This window comes from Xenopus laevis, chromosome 1S (assembly GCF_017654675.1).
Source record: "Xenopus laevis strain J_2021 chromosome 1S, Xenopus_laevis_v10.1, whole genome shotgun sequence".
Taxonomy (NCBI): Eukaryota; Metazoa; Chordata; class Amphibia; order Anura; family Pipidae; genus Xenopus; species Xenopus laevis.
Genome location: NC_054372.1, coordinates 78445720 through 78466091, shown reverse-complemented (window position 1 = coordinate 78466091; position 20372 = coordinate 78445720). Strand labels below are relative to the sequence as shown.

At 36.9% G+C, this 20372-nt stretch overlaps 1 protein-coding gene across 3 annotated transcripts in view; it reads left to right on the top strand.

Moving 5' to 3' along the window:
* Positions 1–20372, top strand: part of rasgef1b.S (RasGEF domain family member 1B S homeolog) — a 249683-nt gene that overhangs the window by 218416 nt on the left and 10895 nt on the right. For all 3 annotated transcript variants that reach the window (XM_041579783.1, XM_041579782.1, XM_018240521.2), the window contains 8 exons: positions 5148–5285; positions 8072–8284; positions 8368–8442; positions 11111–11206; positions 11292–11394; positions 14069–14148; positions 14601–14696; positions 20152–20247. In XM_041579783.1, the coding sequence (XP_041435717.1) occupies positions 5148–5285; positions 8072–8284; positions 8368–8442; positions 11111–11206; positions 11292–11394; positions 14069–14148; positions 14601–14696; positions 20152–20247 (897 nt within the window). The remainder of the gene's footprint in view (positions 1–5147; positions 5286–8071; positions 8285–8367; positions 8443–11110; positions 11207–11291; positions 11395–14068; positions 14149–14600; positions 14697–20151; positions 20248–20372) is intronic.

Genomic DNA, 20372 nt, shown 5'->3' with positions numbered 1-20372 from the left:
GAGTCAGAGTGGTTGTATCAATTTTTTTAATACACAAACTTCAGTGAATTATGGTGCACAGGTGACACTACAAAGCACCTGTCACTAAGCACCATTTATCAGGATACATTTTCGTAAAATAATTCCTTGCTCTTTTATTGTATAGTATACCTATTTCACAGGACTGCTATTAACACATAAGTAAATATACACTGTGTGACTATTTGGTGCTGAACAGGAACTTCCTAAATGCATATACAATATATTAAGATTAAGGGGGTTATTTACTAAACTCCTATTTTTTCCAGTCAGATTTTTAAAGGGGAATAGCTCAATTTTTTCATAGAAAAAAAATCCCAAATTTTTCATGATTTACTAAACCCCGATGCTGTTAAAAGTCCATAATAAAAAAGTACTTAATCTCAAACCTGCTTAGGTCATTTAGAAGTCAATGGCAGATGTCCCGTTTACAATTGGAGGATATCATGATCAGCGCTGGGTTATGTTCCATAATCCGATTAATTTGTGGTTTTCGGCAACAAATCTGAAAAAACCCCATAAAATTCAGATTTTTCTTCACAATGTTATTGAGTCTTTTCTTGCACCTGATCTTTTTGAGTAAATTTATTGATAAATACAGTAAAAAAGTGCACAGGAGTTTCGTCATAGTGAGACATTTTCAGATTATAGTAAATAAGGCCCTAAATGTTCATAAAACTTAAACTGTAAAGTTTCAAAATATTGGAAAATTATACTTCTCTAATTTATTTCACTTCTTGGTAACAAGTTGCTATAAAAGTATTTATTGTCATACTATTAATCTTAATTATGCCATTGTTTATTAACAGTGGTATTTCCTTGGTGACTATCTCAGTAAAAATACCAGATCTTTCTTTAAATGGGATACTGATAAAAATGCCTTTAAAAATTTAAAACATTCTGTGGCCATAGGCCAATTTTTTTGGGTGGACTATAACTTTCTTAGAGTAGATGATATAGGACAAGGGGTAAAAATTATAATGGTACACGTCATAATAAGGTATTTTAAAGTGAATGTGCTCAATTTTAAGCTATAATGTAAATGGGCTGAATGAACCGGTTAAGAGAAGCCAAATCCTCAACACATGTAAAAAACCTCAGGCACATATAATAATGCTGCAAGAAACACACTTCAAAGAAGGTCATACCCCAAGGATAATGGATAGACACTATACACAGATTTACTATAGTAATAACCCTGAGAAGAAAGCAACAGGAGTTTTGATAATGATTCACAAAGACTTACCCTTTGTACTCCAAGAGAGGAAAATAGATAGAAGGAAGAAGGCAGATATGTTATTATAAAGGGAAACCTAGGGGCATTCAGGATAACCATAGCAAATGTGTATGCGCCTAACACAGCACAGGTGAAATTCTTTAGTTTTTAGAAGAGTAATTTTAAGGAAGGCTTAGTAATAATGGGAGGGGATCTTAACTTGATGCTTAACCCAATAATGGACTCTTCCAATGGGAAAAGCCAAATATCCTATAAGGGGATAAAAAGTATAAAGCAAAAAATGGAAGATTTATGTTTGGTTGACACTTGGAGAGTTCTACATCCGAAAGTTAAAGATTACACACACTTCTCAAAAAAGTATAAGGTTTACACGCAGATAGACTATTTATTTGTTTCACAAAGGGGGCTCCACTGGGTTACAGAGGCCAAAATTGCAACAAATCTGTTTTCAGACCACTACCCAATATCTTTCAGGTTGGATCTACCTCAAATAAATGAAAAAGAATACACATGGAGCTTCAACAATTTATTATTACACAGAAAAGACACAAAGAATAAAATCAGGGATATGCTACAACAAATACTAAAAGAGAATTCAGGACCAGATGTTAGTTTGGCGACATTATGGGAAACTAAGAAATGTGTGCTTAGAGGCCAGTTGATAGCTCTCTGCAGTAACCTAAAGAAGGAAAAAGAGAAACAAATTAACAGTTTAATTAAAGAGATTTCTAGAAGACATATTAGAACAACTTGAAAAGAAAAAAATACAACTGAAAGCAATACTTGACCAGGGCTCATACAAAGCATATATGAATAGTAAAAAGAAGGGATATGAACTGGGGGATAAATGTAATAAATATTTTGCCCAAAGATTGAAAAAAAATGAACAGGGCTACCCATATTACATCAATAAAAGGTAAGGACCAAAAGATTTATTACGTTACACATAATATTGCCAAAACATTTCAGCAATACTATCAAACATTATATAGACTACAGGAAGGGGTTGACCAAAAAGATAAATTAGAGGAAATGGATACATTTATAGAGGAAGTCCAATTACCATCTTTAAGAGTGAAAGACAGAACTACACTGGACTCACCTTTTACACCTCAAGAAATAAGTGACACTATAGATTCATTGGCAGTGGAAAAGAGTCCGGGTCCGGATGGTTTCAGTGCATTGTACTACAAAACTTATAAAATAGAACTTATACCCTTGATGTGTTCCTATTACAATACTATTGATCGAACTCGTGGGTTTCATAAACAGGCAAAAGAAGCTAACATTACTATTATCCCAAAAGAGGGGAAAGATCCCCAGCTCTGTGAAAGCTTTAGGCCAATATCCCTAATAAACATAGATTTAAAAATATACGCTAAAATAATAGCAAACAGACTGAGAAAATACTTACCGGATTTAATTCATGATGATCAGGCTGGGTTTATACCTAAAAGGGAGGGAAAAGATAACATCTATAAAATCTTATCATTATTGAAAATAGGGCAAATGAATAGGCACAAAGTACAACCTTCATCAATACTAGTTACAACAGATGCTGAAAAAGCATTTGATAGAGTGGGATGGCCGTTTTTGGAAAAAGCACTGAGAGGATTTGGAATAGGGGAGATCACAATAAATTGTATTTTAGCTCTATATAAAAATCCATACGCAAGAGTTAAAGTGAATGGTAAACTATCTGACCCAGTATATATTTGCAATGGAACTAGGCAGGGCTGTCCGCTATCACCACTGCTATTCGTGCTGGTGATTGAGACATTACTTTCACATATCAGATTGGAGGCAAACATAGGGGGAATGAAGTTTGGAGAGAGAGTATAAAACAATAGCCTTCGCTGATGATATGCTAATTTTTGTCTCTAATCCGATGTCCTCCTTACCCTGCCTTCTAACATTTATAGAATATTTTGGAACCCTATCAAATCTTAAGGTTAACCTTACAAAATCCCAAATTCTGAATATCAATACCCCAGAAAATATAATGGAGAGGTTAATAAATAACTTTCCTTTTAAAAAGGCAAACCATAGTATAAGATATTTGGGAGTAAATATCACTCCAAATATGTCCGATTTATATAACAACAACTTTGTCCCCTTATTGACAACACTTCAGGATAAGGTAAATAAATGGAATAAAATAAACCTGTCTTGGATGGGGAAAATGTTCCTGATGCCTAAACTGAATTACTATTTACAAGTCCTGCCAATTAGATTACCAGCTGCTTTTTTCAAGAAAATTAAATCCTTGTTCATAAAATTTATTTGGAACGGCAAACAGGCAAGGATCCAATACAGACAACTAATATTACCATTAGACAGAGGAGGGTTAGCTATTCCAGACGCCTGGTTATATTATATTTCAATCCAACTAACACGTATAAAACATTGGACAGGAGAGGAAAGGAAGAAAGAGTGGGTAGTTCTAGAACATCAGTGGGCTGGGATACCATTGTTAAATTTTCTATGGGGTGAACCCAAATGTATACCGGAAAGGGTGAAGGCCCACCCTCTAATAGCTCCCACACTTAGGATTTGGTATAGCAACAGAATAAAGATGAACCTGTCTAAAACAACCTTTATTTTACAACCCTTAGTATACAACAGTTCATTCATACCCAGTTTAGAGTATGGAGCCTTCAAGGATTGGCAAGCACTTGAGGGGAGACCAACAAGAATTAGTGATTTTCTGGAAAACAATAGAATAATTTCATTAAAAGAAATTCAAAAGAAATGGGGAAACCATGTTAGAGATGCATGGAACTACCACCAATTGCAACATTATATTTATAAATTTAAAGAGGAAGATTGGGATAGAGAACTGACCAAATGGGAAAAATTATTGGAAAGCAAAGAGGTCCCTAATAAAGCAATATCCATTACATATAAACTTATATTATCAAATATTTCCTCTGGGTAAAGACACAGCTCTCAGGGAGTGGGAAAAAGAATTAGACATGAAGATCTCCCCTGAGATGTGGAATAAGATCCAGTTACAAGCCCACAAACCATCTAGAGCGGTAAGAGTGAGGGAAATGAATTTAAAATAGTTACTAGATGGCACCTCACACCAGCTAAGTTGAATAGGATGTACCCTGAACTTACAGATTCATGTTGGAGATGTGGTAGGGAGATGGGGACACACGCGCATATATGGCATAAGTGTAAGGATTTGCAAGTTTATTGGGGTAATATTTTGAAAGTAATAAAAGAAATAACGAACATCAATATGTCGGCAGAAGATGTCCCTTTGATCCTGTTAATCCTAGATATTGATAAAAAGGGTTTATTAAGGGACCCACTCACCTTACATTTGCTGGACGCGGCTAGGTCAATAATCCCAAGACATTGGAGGGAGTCAGCTCCCCCAAGCTGCATGGAGTGGCAGCAGGTAGTAGAGGATACTAGGAAGATGAAAGAAATAACACATATTATTCATAATAAGAGTGTTAAATACTGGGAAATCTGGGAACCATGGGTTAGGTTTCTAAACAAATCGGTATAAAAGGGACATCAGGTTGAAAGAGGATCAAATGGAGGATCTTTCTGTGTATAAACATGATTGACCTGGGGATGGGGCAAGTGAGTCAGTCGGAGTAATACAATTTGTAACTGGTTTAAGTAACCTTGAAGGTTCGCGGGTTAAGCAAGCGAATTATGGAAGTGTACAGCTACGAGGTAGCTTGTGTCTTATATATTCATAATCTACTCTACTTTATTACTTTTTATTATTCTATCTATTTATATCTTTGTTATTGTACTATCTTTGTAAAATCTGTTAAAAAATAAAATTAAAAAAAAAAAAAAAAAAGTTAAAACATTTGAATGATGCATTTGAGTTTTCGATAATGACGTTCGGTGTGTCTCTCAACAGAGCCAAGTTCGTAAAATTGCCCCCAAAATTCTCCAGCTGCTAACTGAATGGACTGATACATTCCCATATGATTTCAGGGATGAGCGAATGATGCGAAATCTGAAGGACACAGCTCATCGAATAACAAATGGGGATGAGGTAGGTTACCCTATTGAAAAACTAGTCTGTATCTTCCTTTTTATTTTGCATAAGACGAGTGAGTAAATTATGAGGCAGTAACATTAACACTACATCAAATCACAGACTGAATGCCATAAATAATGTATTACATTCCACAGCAAAAAAGAACAGAGAACTCTGTTGCCTTGTCTCTGTCAAATTGTAGAACATAATCACATGGGAGTGAGTGATCATGCCATCGCCATTGATTTGAAAAATCACAAAGTACATTTAACAGTTATGTAAATAACATACTATGTTCCCTGTGTGTTTTGCCTGTCCTACACTGCATGTGTGCCATACTTTATGCTATATGGCTGAGATTCTAGACATGTTTATAACACATTATTTCAAATTGGAGCAGCTCCTCTCTGATACCCATTATAAGAAGCATCCCTGCCCTGCTTTATGGTTGAGATTATAGCTATGTTTATAGCATTCTTTCACATTGGCATACTGTATTTACTCTCCGATCCCCATTATAAGCAACTGTTGAGGGGGGAGGGTTAAACATACTAATAGAATGAATGTCACATTTAAACTACAATCCCCATAATACATTGCAAATGGCAGGCTTCTGATAGAGGGCATGTCTTTATGACATCAACTTTGGTGGGGGGGGGGAATCAGCATTATTGGCTCCTCCAGGGGGATGCAGATCTGAAGTCATGCGGACTTTGTCAGGAAGGCGAAACATACAGGGAGCTGATTATGATGACACCTTGTCGCAGACTATGCTGTTTTTGTGTTTGGTTGCATGGGATTAGCAAATGCTTGGCTGAGGATGCAGAGGTGAGATGAGATTGTTTCATTATGGTATAGGTTTAACTCTGAAAAAACACTGTATTCTTTTTTTATTGTTAACTTTACTGTGTAATACTTAAAAGATAGAGAACGCTATATCTCATGACAGTTCTCCTTTAAGTTTAGGGATCATCATAAATTAAGAAAACAGCACAAGTAAAGTAATATCTGCCATAGAAGCTGATATAGCAAGACTGATTAATAATCAGAATATGCAGACTGCACTGCACTGGGTCTGTGGATATAACTCTCTACACGGTCACAGGCTGCTCTACAGGGAAACAAACAAAGCTGCTCGAGTTCTGAGAAGTAAGATGGGGGGAGTTCCCCCCTGCCATTTGAAAGTATGATCGTTTCCCTGTAAAGCAGTTCGGGACCATCTGAAGTTTCCTATCCTCAGCAGTCAGAGCAAGAAAAACGAAGGAGGAATTTCACTGCATACAGTTAGGTTTCTTATAAAAACGGTTCACATTTTTTAGTTGATGAATATTGGAGATATATTTATTTTTCATTAAAGAAAGTAAGAATGGAATTTTATTTTTTTGCCTTTACATCCACTTTAGTGGACTTGTGACTATTGCAAACTATGGAGTATAATTCAGTATGGCAGTTCACACTAAAATGTGGGCATTTTTGGATGGGCCAACCACCACCAACCAAGCATAAATGGATTGTACTTTTTAACTCACAACTGGAACTATATAAACTCACCTACCTGGCAAGAGGATGCCCGAAAAAATTTGACGACATCTGGTCTCCGTGGATAGACTCTCCTGCAACTTCATTGTGAACAAGGGTGTACCTTCCAGCCCCTTTGCTATTTTCTTTTCCTCCTTTCCTTTATTATTAATATTGTTGTTAAAACTCAATAAAAAGCATTCTTTAAAAAAAATTTGGGCATTTTCAATAGATATAACTATATGAGCAGTGTTTAATGAGAATACATGAGGACTATAAATGGAATGTATATAATCAGTATTTTGCCTTATACTGTACCATTAAAGGTAAATCCTGCCAGTGTAAGGTAGGTTGGCAGAACACTGAATGTTAATGAACTAGGAAGCTATTTTGTTAAAACAATTAATTCTTTTTGCATGACTCATATTGGATTAAAGTTGTGTGGCTGTTTACTGAATCAAGCGTACCCAGTACATTATGTTTAGATGTTAGGATCAAAATGTTAAAATATCCATAAAAGGTAACAAAATCTATATTTTATATTAGTTTTAGGGATTACCATTTTACATTAAACAACATTTTACTAAGGATTTACACTAAAAAATTAAAAGATATATCGCCCCATATGCTGAGATGGATGGAGTTGCTTCGCTGATCTTTCCTCTGAACAGCAATCTAATTAAATAGCAACTCTGAAATCCATTTGCCATGCATTTGTGGGCATGAACATCAGAAAAGCACATTTCTAATTTTGGAATCCAACCTCTTGAGTGTTCACATACTCTTTAATTCTGTTCTCCCAAAAATGTAGGCATCCATGAAACCCATTTCATATAACCATGCAAATTAAAGCTGAGCATGCAATGTTTAACCACATGCATCAACATATTTATTTAATGTGAAGAGCTTGCAGAATTTATTATTAACTAGATATTGCCTTTGTAATCTTGGATTTATTTAGGCTATGGCATATATGTGGCTATGGCAGCATTACAGCCTGCATAGAAGAAATGCCACTGCCACATCCTTCTTGAATGGAAAAATGTGTAACAGCACTAATAATTGCACTTCCAAAGTGAATTGGAGGCAGCAGTGGAAACTTTTAGCATTCTTTTGCTGTCTTGAAATAAACTTGCCACCAGCTTTTCAGTAGACTCTCAGGAACATCACACCTAGGTTGACGGTATTGTAATGCAAAAATAAATGGAAACTGATATCATACCTGCCGTTACATGTGAGTTGTTTCCAGTGGCTTCATTAAAATATTTTTTTCTTTACTGCAGATGTACAGAAAAAATGTGCAGCAGATAATGCAGAATCTTATTCGGAAGTTAGCTGCACTGACTCAGTACGAGGAGCTCATTACAAAAATTAATGCACAGTCTACTGATCGCATGACAGTCCTGAAAACCAAACCACAGTCCATACAAAGGGACATCATCACTGTGTGTAGTGACCCCTACACAGTAGCACAGCAACTCACCCACATAGAGTTGGTTAGTAGCATCTTTATTGCACATATCTGAATACAGTGCACATTATTTGAAATAAGCATCTTATATTATTGCTCTAATTACAGGAGAGACTAAGTTACATTGGACCAGAAGAATTTGTTCAAGCATTTGTGCAGAAGGATCCATTAGACAACAATGAGGTAAACCCACATTAGAAGCACCTTTATTTGTCGAGTTCCTTTATTCTGTGTACAGAAGCTGGGAACAAATAACTGATTCTACAGTCTCCTACTGCTATCAGTCTGTTTTATTATAAGTTACTACAGATTTCAATAAAAGATACAAAAAGCATTTAGCCATTATTCAACTATAGTGATGGACGAATATGACCCATTTTGAATTTGTCAAAATTTTTCGAAACTGCAAAAATTTGCCAAAATGCATTGAAGCAGCAATTTTTTCTTGTGCATCAATTTTTTTCACCCATTGGAGTTTATGGGGGTCATTTTTGCAGTGAAGCTCGGCCAAAAAATGCGCTCGTCACTATTCAGCTACTGATATTAGCAACTAAACAAGGCAGGAGGGCTTTAATGTTTAGTCAGGGTAAGTGATTTCATGCCACCAACATTTTAAGTTACCAGTTTTCAGTTACCAGATTTCAGTAAAGAAACTTCCCTGCATGCTTCATTAACCCTTTGGCAAAAGTTGTATTAGGGTTAGGCCACTCGCTAAAATCCGGGGAAATTTAGTCGCCCGTGACAAATCGGCTCTTTTTCGGGCGACTAATCTTCCTGAAAAGTCTTCCCGCCGGCTAGAATCGTCGGCGGGACGGCTCTTCGTTTTTCAAAGTGGTCCGTAGTTCCCTCGTGAGGCAACTTCGGAAAACAAAGCACTCCGAGTGCCATCCCGCTGGTGATTTAGATTCTAGCTTGCGGGAAGGCTTTTCAGGGAGATTAGTCGACCAACGAAGAGCCGATTTGTCACCGGGCGACTAAATTTCTCCGGCTCTTAGTGGCTGCGGTTTTTCATTCTCAATGTAACTGAAGGAGTCTCAATGGGACATGGGTTCTTACTTTAGAGTGTTGTTCTTAGATCTACCAGGGAGCTGTTATCTTGTGTTTGGAAGCGGTTATCTGGTTACCTTCCCATTGTTCTTTTGTTTGCCTGCTGGGGGGGAAAGGGAGGGGGTGATATCACTCCAACAAAGTTCTCCTGCCTTGTTTACTTGCTCATATCAGTAGCTGAATAGTGATGAGCGTATTTTTTGGCTGAGCTTCACTGCAAAAATGTCGCCCATAGACTCCAATGGGTGAAAAAATTGCTGCACTACAAAAAAATTGAAGAGGTGATTCGTTGCCAGGTGACTAAATCTCCCCGAATCTTAAGAAGATTGTGCCATACTGGGGATCTATCCTAGACACTTTAGATATGGTTTTGCAAATAAGGATAGATAGGTCGCCAAAAGTGTGTGTTTTGGCTATTTTACAGGACCTTAAACTCAACCAGCACCAGCTGCTCTTCTTACTGGAGGCTTTATTGTTGGCCAAGAGACTCATTACTCAGAATTGGAGAAACATCGCTCCCCCTACATTTGCCTGTTGGAAGCAAACCATGATAGATGTATCCAACATTGAACAACTGGTCTATATAAATTTAGTAAAATTTGGGGCCCTTGGTTGGATGTATTCCCCCTCCCCCATAATCGCTTGCTTGCTGGGTAAATAACTGTTTAGGAGCTATGATACTGATATGACTGTGATGTTTTTTTTCTGCTACATGTTCCCTGATATTTATTAACCATTCTGATTCATGTTGCTCTTCTATATGGTCTTTAGCAGAGAGGTTGATGTATAGTGCAGCATCCTTATACAACATGTGTGTATTCTATAACTGACTTGTTGAACAGTGATATGTCTTTTGTGCTTCTGATGTAAGAACTTCTATGATTTTCGTCTCTTTATGTTTTCAATAAACTACCTGAGTTTAAAAAAAATAAATAATCTCCCCGAATCTTAACGTGTACCCTAAGGGCTAGTCCACACGGGGAGATAGCGACGCGTTTGCGGTCGCGGCGACAAAGCGCCGCGACAGTCGCCGCGACCGGCGCAGGCGACAGTTTTGTATGGGCGCCTATGTAAAAATGCCTGTGCTAACCACACGAGGCGATGCGCTTTTCAACAGTCGCCTGAAAAAGCCTGGCGAGGCATTTTCAGGCGACTGTTGAAAAGCGCATCGCCTCGTGTGGTTAGCACAGGCGTTTTACATAGGCGCCCATACAAAACTGTCGCCTGCGCCGGTCGCGGCGACTGTCGCGGCGCTTTGTCGCCGCGACCGCAAACGCGTCGCTATCTCCCCGTGTGGAATAGCCCTTAGCCTTAAACAGCGAGCAGCCCATGAAAACCTATAGATAAGAAGAGTGCTTCAAAGGCAGATTCAACTTTCTGTTTAGCATGTGTTTCTACCCTAACAGATAGAAAATAACAAGTATTAGGGACATGACTGATGGGGAGATTTGTCACCTGTGATAAAAATGCACAAATCTCTGAATAACTGAAATTGCCAATGGTAAAACCAATGCATCGATTTGTTCAACCGAAGTTGCCTCAGTTATTGCTGGTGGAGAGGCATTTTCGCAAGATTTTTTCGCCTGCAGTCATGCATTTTTATTGCAGGTGACAAATCTCCCCTTCGGCCACCTTTAACCTAAGGAAAATATATTGCTATAGTATGAATCCTTCAGTGTTATCTTTCAGATAAGACCATAGCATTGTCTGAGAGTTTACTTCCAATTTATAAATGCAGAGATTGTTAATATGAGTGCACCTCAGTCAGTGAGATATACTGACAAAATTAATTTTCTGTCAGCAGAACTGCTACAGTGACAGAAAGAAAACACGCAACTTGGAAGCCTATGTGGAATGGTTTAACCGGCTTAGCTACTTGGTTGCCACTGAAATCTGCATGGTGAGTCATTTTATTTATTTAACAGTGCTGTCTTCAACTCCCTTGTTTTTGGCCTGAATTCCAGTTATTTCTGTACTTTCTGCAGCCTGTGAAAAAGAAACACCGCGCTCGAATGATAGAGTTTTTCATTGATGTAGCTCGAGAATGCTTCAATATTGGAAACTTTAACTCTCTGATGGCAATACTATGTAAGTAGGTAGACTATCTGTCTATATCTATCTGTTTTGTGTTGTTTTGTTTACTCTGGAAGGAGCATTTATATTAAAATAAGTTGCTTGTGCGTGTAAAATCTCTGACTTCTTATGGTAGAAAATTATATTGTTAACCGTTCATAATCATGGTGATGCTGTTAGGCGTCCCTTTGTACCTGGCAGTTATTTACAGACTCTATGAGGTGATACAACAGTTTCTAAACATGGTGTCAGATGCATTATTTGCCAATTAAATTCATTATTAACTTACCACATAGCTAAAATAAGGGCCTGAGAGATACTACATTGCACTGGAACGGTTAAGCCTGATAATTTCTTGAAGATATACAATATTTACGTGCTGTTTTCAAGCAGGCTGTAGGTGACAGCTGAAACTGTGCAATTCTTTAAAATATATCCTAATGCCTAATAATCCTAACTAGCCATCTTTATGAGGGACAGGTTCATACAAATAAAATTCCTAAGCAGAGTTTATTTAACCCCTTACCACCTGGCAAAATTTATGAAACTGTATCAGATCAATGGATCAGTGAACTCTGGCACCATGTTCCATATATTCTGGTCCTGTCCGGTAATCCAGAGATTCTGGGGTGCGGTACTTCAATACCTAAATGAAAAGCTCGCATTACCAAATATTAGCTCACCAGAACTCTGTCTGTTGGAGACTTGCAGCTTCATTCCTACTCCAGAGTGTGCTACCTACAGCTCCTTTACTATGCCAAAAAAGCCATATTAATGCATTGGAAATCCCTCAACCCTACCATACAATATTGACAAAAACTGATAAATTACTCTCTCTCAAACCAGAAACTGACCTATCTGGCTAGAGGATGCCCAGGAAAATTTTATGCCATATGGGGTACCTGGCTAAATATTCAAACTGCTTAAGTACATCTAAACTCATATAATGTGTATGACAACTTGTACCTCTACCTCCCCTCTCTACTCTCTGCCTTCCTTCTTCTCTGTTCTTTATTGGTTTTGTGAATGTTACATTTAAAATTAAAATAAATACTTAAAAAAAAAAAATATTCCTAATGTCCTCACGGATACTTTAAAGGACATTTTGTACAGCAGCTGACTGTTTTAGCATACTGGGGAAAACCACCACTTGGCAAGCCTTTACTGGGCTGGCAGCGATATGTAAAAATAGTCTTGGTTTATTATTGATGGCAGTGCTGTTCAGTTCAAAGGAATTTTTCAAATAAAAATGTTTGTTTAGGATAAAATCACATTGCATAGCATGGATGCAAATTGTGAGATGGCATGCGCAGTGCAAATGTGCATTCAAAGAAACTAGTTTTAGCTCACACAATACATGGAAATATACATTTTTCTGTGAGTTTCTAGTGCTCAGTTATGGCACATGATAATTGTTTTGACATCAAGTTTATTAAACCCTTGGGTTATTATGTTTGTTTAGTTTAATTTAAGATATTTTGTAAAACAAATTATTTATCATATGTGCACAGACTTGGGGGCAGATTTATCAAGGGTCGAAGTGAAAATTCGAAGTAAAAAAATGCTAATTTTGAGCTATTTTGTGTACTTCGACTAGGGAATAGTCCAAATTCGATTTGAATTTGTAAAAAACGTGAAAATTCGAATAAAACTTCGACTTCGAACATTCGCCATCTAAAACTTGCCGAATTGCTGTTTTAGCCTATGGGGGACTAGAACCTATATGGAGTCAATTGGTGGACTTTGAATTTTTTTTTTTTTTTTTTAGAAATCCCTGCAGATTTCTTAAAGGAGTACTATCACAAAAATGAAAATTTAATAAAAGATTTATTTAATGGAAATAAGAATCTTTAAAAATATAATTTTTTTTTAAAAAATGTTGTCTCGTTACTAAAATATTCAAGTTAATCTTTACTATTCCACTCTCAGGAATCTGTCTCTCTTCATTCTCTTAACATACAGAAGTTGGGGTCAGATTTTAATTGATAGGTAGGTTTATTATATCTTTAAGGGGGCTTGTTTTCCTAGAGCTAACTGAAATAACCAGCTTTAAACAAACAAAATCTAACAAAATTCTGCATGTAGACAGAATTTCTGTGATTTTCAAAGAATGAGCTCTAATACATCTTCTATGCAAAGGGAGCACTGCCAAAGTATGTATTAGACCTAACTGTCAATATAAATCTGACTCCAGCTCCAGCATGAAGAGAGAGAGATGCTGGGAAGGGGTCACTAAAGAGTAAATTCTTTATTTCAGAAACAATACCATTTTTATTTGATTATATTTTTTAAATGTCCTATTTCAGTAAGATGAAGCTTATATTAAATTTTTCATCTTCACAATAGTCCCCATTTAAGCAACAGAAAAATGGTGACATGTCTACTTTATGTTTTAGCTTATGTTACCGTGCTCTAGTTGCTTTTTAAATGCTGTGTAATTCTGATGTATTATAGACTTAAAATCATAAACTGATGTTAACCTCTCTCTCATTTTGGAGGAACCAAAACCAAGGTATACATAGTTTAAGTTGTTGCTCGGTAAATGCCAGGAAACAATTCAACAATTACATGGCAGTCTGGCTAAATATGTTCTTTAAATGACATTCTAGAGTTTCTCAACTGAGCAACACATTAGTTACACATAAATAACTAAATATTGTTTGTGTGATATTTTTATGTATCAAAAAAGCTGGCATGAATATGAGTCCTGTGTCCCGACTCAAGAAAACATGGGCAAAAGTCAAGACTGCCAAGTTTGACATCCTTGAGGTATGTAATATTGATGTATTGTTAATGGATTTATTTTCAGGTTTTTAACAAACAAAACCTGATATCTCACGATATCCAGTTTTTACGGCCAGTTAAATATTTTTTTTATGGACCAGTAGCCATAATATAGAGATTATGTATGTCTATTTTCCTTTCACTCAGATATGTTTGGTTCCTGTATTTATGAGTCAACATATACTATATCAATCATTATGAAAAATATTGTGTCCATTGTGTTTTGGGCTCTTGTGGAGGCCTTTCCTTACATTAACCAATCTTCCTTATACAGTAAATGCCACAGTGAATGGTTTTCAATTTTAATTATTATTTATTAATGTGTTTTTACAGGTTAATAAAATATGTATGTATAATATTCATGTAAATAATTATGTATCAAGTTGCAGTCATTACTAGCAACAGATATTAACAACTTATTTTATTTTTAATGACAGCATCAAATGGATCCTTCTAGCAATTTTTACAATTACAGAACAGCTTTGCGAGGGGCAGCTCAAAGGTCTCTAACAGCTCACAGCAACCGTGAGAAGGTATGTTGTCTAAATAGATTAGCAAACAGGGAGTGATAAAATGTGCAAATGGCACTCTGGGTTACGATTGTTTGCACAGCAGATTTAAAATGAAATAAAGACATATGGCATCCTGTAAACTGCTGTAATGCAGACAAAAGTCAATAATTTTTGAAAGGTTATGTAGAAACTAAAGCATTATTCTTATTTAGAACAATGGAATAACTTTTTATTGCATATTTTTCTGTAGGATTTACAGATTTATAAATGAATGTGTTAATTGGTTGCTTTTGGGAGATAGCAACTTCTTGTTGGATCTTGTATACTGTTGCTTGAAAGTATAAATTTGACCATTTTTACTTTTAATTTGCTTGTCTGTTTGCATCTTTGTTTATGACTGAATGTGGAACAAGGCTCCTTAATCAGGCCCCTTTGATTCATATAAGTCTGTCACAGTTCATTTATGGATTCGCAAAATGTCATTATTGCGTGTTGCGTTATTAAGCGCAGCAATGCACATGATGAAGCTCAGTTTAACATAGTTGGGGTACAACCTATACAGCCGTGACGGTTTGCACCTCAATGGAAGGGGGTCCGCGGTGCTAGGGGAAAGAATGGCTAAGAGGTTGGAGGAGTGTTTAAACTAGGCAAGGGGGGGGTGGGTGAGATAAAGGATTATGGGGAAGCTAGTGTAGACAGGCAGTGGGGTTAGTAAGGGGTCATGGGGGAGGAGTGAGGGGGGCATACAGTTTACCAGCTAAGGAGGTCCCTCTGTTACAAGGAAAACAGAATAATACTAACTTAACACTAAGTAATTCACATTTCAAAAGTAAAAGTAGTAACCTCCGCTGTATGCTGGCAAATGCACGGAGTTTGTCAGGTAAAATGGGAGACCTAGAATTAATTGCATGCTCTAAAAATTATGATATAATTGGTATCACTGAGACCTGGTGGGATGAAACATGTGACTGGATTGTGAATTTAAATGGTTACACCCTTTTTAGGAGGGACAGAGGGATTAAAAAGGGTGGAGGAGTGTGTTTGTATGTAAAGCCTGAATTAAAGCCATGCGCTAAAGAAATAAAAATAGCTGGCACTGGTGAGGGTGTAGAATCACTCTGGGTAGAGATTTTGACTGTGCAAAAGGTAACAAAAAGAATTATCATTGGTGTATGCTATAAACCACCTCGTATAAGTGTCGAGTATGAAGCCCAGCTACTCTTGCAGATACAAGCGGCTTCACAGCTGGGTCAAGTTGTTGCTATGGGTGACTTCAATTATCCAGACATTGACTGGGGTAATGGGGTTGCTAAGACAGAACAAGCTAGTAGGTTTGTAAATATGCTGAATGACAACTTTTTATTCCAGCTCGTTCAAGAACCTACTAGGAATAACTCTCTTTTGGACCTTGTAATAACTAACAATACTGAACTCATCTCTAACATTTGTGTGGGTGAGCATTTAGGGAATAGTGATCATAACATGGTCTCCTTTGAGATTCTGTTGCAGAAGCAATTCTATAAAGGAGTAACTAAAACACTAAATTTCAGACGTGCAAACTTTGACAGTATAAGGGCATCTCTGCAACATATTAAGTGGGAAATGCTTTTCACAGGGTTAAACACAGAACAAAAATGGGAAGTCTTTAAAATGCTGCTTAATAAATATACTTGTCAGTATATTCCACTTGTAAGCAAGGAACGTCGTTGCAAAGCAAAACCTTTTTGGTTCAATAGAAGCGTTGGTGTTAAGGTGGGTAAAAAAAGACGTGCTTTTAAGGCTTTCAAGTTAGCTGGTACAGCCGAAACATTTATAAGGTACAAGGAGGCCAATAAATCATGCAAGGAAGCTATAAGGCAAGCTAAAATTGCTATAGAAAAGGATATTGCAGCAAGCAGTTTTATAAAAATCCAAAATTATTTTTTAAATATGTTAATAGTAAAAAAATGAAGCAGGAAGGGGTGGGACCCTTACTATCAGAGGGGGGTCAGCTGGTTGATGAAAACAAAATAAAAGCGCAGATTCTGAACTCATATTTTTCATCTGTCTACACAAATGAGGAACCAGTAAGTGAAGGTTTCCTTCTTAACAGTCCCAATTCTAGTAATACAACTAATGATGCATGGTTCACACATGAAGAAATTCAAAAGAGACTTGAACATGTTAAGATTAACAAAGGTCCAGGGCCAGATGGTATTCATCCCAGGGTAATTAGCGAGCTTAGCTCTGTGATTGCCAAACCTCTTTACTTAATTTTTCAGGATTCATTGAGATCTGGCATAGTGCCGAGAGACTGGCGAATTGCTAATGTGGTGCCTCTATTCAAAAAAGATCCCGTTCTCAGCCTCAAAACTATAGGCCAGTTAGTCTGACGTCAGTGGTAGGAAAGCTTTTCAAAGGGTTAATAAAGGATAAGATACTGGACTTCATAGCAAATCATAATACTATGAGTTTGTGCCAGCATGGTTTTATGCGTAATAGATCTTGCCAGACTAACTTAATTTCTTTTTATGAGAATGTAAGTAGAGACCTTGATTCTGGGATGGCAGTGGATGTGATTTACTTAGACTTTGCTAAGGCATTTGATACAGTGCCACACAAAAGGTTACTGGTTAAATTAAGGAATGTTGGCCTGGAACATAGTATTTGTACCTGGATAGAGAACTGGCTAAAAGATAGACTACAAAGAGTGGTGGTAAATGGAACATTTTCTAATTGGACCAGTGTTGTTAGTGGAGTACCACAGGGCTCTGTACTAGGTCCCTTGCTTTTCAACTTGTTTATTAATGACCCGGAGGTGGGCATTGAAAGTACTGTTTCTATTTTTGCAGATGATACTAAATTGTGCAGAACTATAGGTTCCATGCAGGATGCTGCCACTTTGCAAAGTGATTTGTCTAAACTGGAAAACTGGGCAGCAAACTGGAAAATGAGGTTCAATGTTGATAAATGCAAGGTTATGTTCTGTCTTGCATAAAAAAGGGCATTAACTCAAGGGATGAAAACATAATTATGCCTCTTTATAGGTCCCTGGTAAGGCCTCATCTGGAGTATGCAGTTCAGTTTTGGACTCCAGTCCTTAAGAGGGATATAAATGAGCTGGAGAGAGTGCAGAGACGTGCAACTAAATTGGTTAGAGGGACGGAAGACTTAAATTATGAGGGTAGACTGTCAAGGTTGGGGTTGTTTTCTCTGGAAAAAAAGGCGCTTGCGAGGGGACATGATTACACTTTACAAGTACATTAGAGGACATTATGGACAAATGGCAGGGGACCTTTTTACCCATAAAGAGGATCACCGTACCAGAGGCCACCCCTTTAGACTAGAAGAAAAGAACTTTCATTTGAAGCAACGTAGAGGGTTCTTCACAGTCAGGACAGTGAGGTTGTGGAATTCACTGCCGGGTGATGTTGTGATGGCTGATTCAGTTAATGCCTTTAAGAATGGCTTGGATGATTGTTTGGACAGACATAATATCAAAGGCTATTGTGATACTAAACTCTATAGTTAGTATAGGTATGGGTATATAGAATTTTAATTAAAAGTAGTGAGGGGTGTGTGTATGGATGCTGGGTTTTCATTTGGAGGGGTTGAACTTGATGGACTGTGTCTTTTTTCAACCCAATTTAACTATGTAACTAACTATGTAACTATGTATAATGTTGTGCTGCTTTGGGGAAAAGTGAATTAGTGCAAAGGTTTGTGTGAGAGTAGAACAAATCATGGGAAATTTGGAAATATCCCAAACAAAACACTAGTACTTTCTGAAGATGTTTTTACACAGCATTACAATTTTGTAATGACGTATCCCCTAATATAAAACGAGGAATAATTCATACCAGTTAAGCATAGTTTATGATTTTTTATGATCAAATACAAAAAAATCAAATCTTTGTTTTGATTAAATGTTTTGCCAAACATTGCTAAGGGTTGAATTTTTATGTTGCAATGTAAAACAACTTATCTTTGAGTTAATAAATATCCTGACTTAAGCCAGGAAGGATCTTTTCAGAAAATAACTCTAGATCAAATGGATACACTCTTGTTATCTATTAGGCTGTTAAACAAGTTCATGCAAGTCCATGCAAACTCTGAAATTCTATACCTTCCTAAACATGAAATGAAGCATGTCAGTTTTGCTAAACTGATTTTATATCGTCTTTGTACTGGGATGCCAATAATACATTGCCAAAAGATAATTAAAAGGTACAATAGATGATCACTTCCTTGAAATCACTCTTAGGGTGGTGGCAGACAGGGAGATTAGTCGCCCAGCGACAAATCTGCTCTACTATAGAAGTTTAGTGCTTTTAAGGGATGTCATAATCATATATCTCGCAAAAGTCCCATTTTTTCAGGACAGTCCTGGTTTTAACAACTAAGCCATAAATGGGCCTGGTCAGAATCAAATATTTTTGTCCCTCTCTAAACATAGATTTATATAGATTCTAAAAACAGTTTTTTTTTACGGAGCCATAACATTGGTCTAAAAATCAGTGCAATAAAATATATTTATTATTATTATATATGCTTTTATAAAATACCTGCAGTGTAAGCATCCTTTTTTGAAAAAACCCTTCCTTTCTAATGAGGAATAGTAATACACATTTTAGCTTTAAGGGGATTTTATTTTCAGAATTAAAAATGTTGACCTTTGTGGAATATTTTGCAATTATTAAATTGTATTGCCTTTCAATCTTTGCATGCATTGTGTATTTCCTGTTTCTCGTGTGACCAAAGAATGAGGGGTCTGTTTTTTTGCTAGATATAGATTTCTAGCAAAAAACAGACCCCTATTTTTTTTGTTTCCATAAGCCTAAGGCACATGGGCATCTTGATAAGCCGTCATGCTTAGATGGAAAGGCGTGGTGGTCAAAATACTCTTATCCATCTGTCTTCGTTTCTTATGGAGACATATGTCAATCACTATTCCTAAATCAGATGTGGTTATGACAGGTGGACTAGTGATGTGCCCGAACCCACCCACTTGCATCTGACTTCCACCCTCCATTTATAGTCACAAAAGGGGCGGAGCAAGCAGGTGCCCATAAAACCGGAAGTCAGAACCTGGCAATGTAAGGGCAGGGAGAGCAGGCAGAAGAGCTCAATCTGCACCCATACATGACCTGTAAACAGCACAGTGAGGTCAACCTGAACCCACCCTACCTGCAGGTATTGGGTCGGCCTGCAGACTACTAAATTGTACCCCATATATGATCCGAGTCAGGTTTCCTTGCTGGCATGAGCTAACAATGTTAAATGTTTTGCCATGTAAGAAAGCAATGCTCTTATAATTAGAGCCTATGGAGACCATTTGGTAGAGGACTGTATCAACTCACCAATGCAGGCCTTGCACACTGTGATTTTCAATCCTGCCTGATTTTCTGCAAGATATCAATCGGGCAGACAAGCTTAATTTTTCTGAAGAAGAATACCAACCTTAATTTTTGGTGTTGTGTTTGTGTTTTGTTCAAAGATTGTAATACCATTCTGCAGTTTGCTTATTAAGGATATATACTTCCTGAATGAAGGATGCAAAAGTCAACTTCCAAATGGACATGTCAATTTTGAAGTAAGTAGTGCAATTGTATTTTTATGTAATATATGTAAATATCCTGTAGATGTCTTAAACAATAAATGTCTCTATAAAATATATCGCATAGAACTGCTTTGTGTAAATAAACTATTTTCATATTG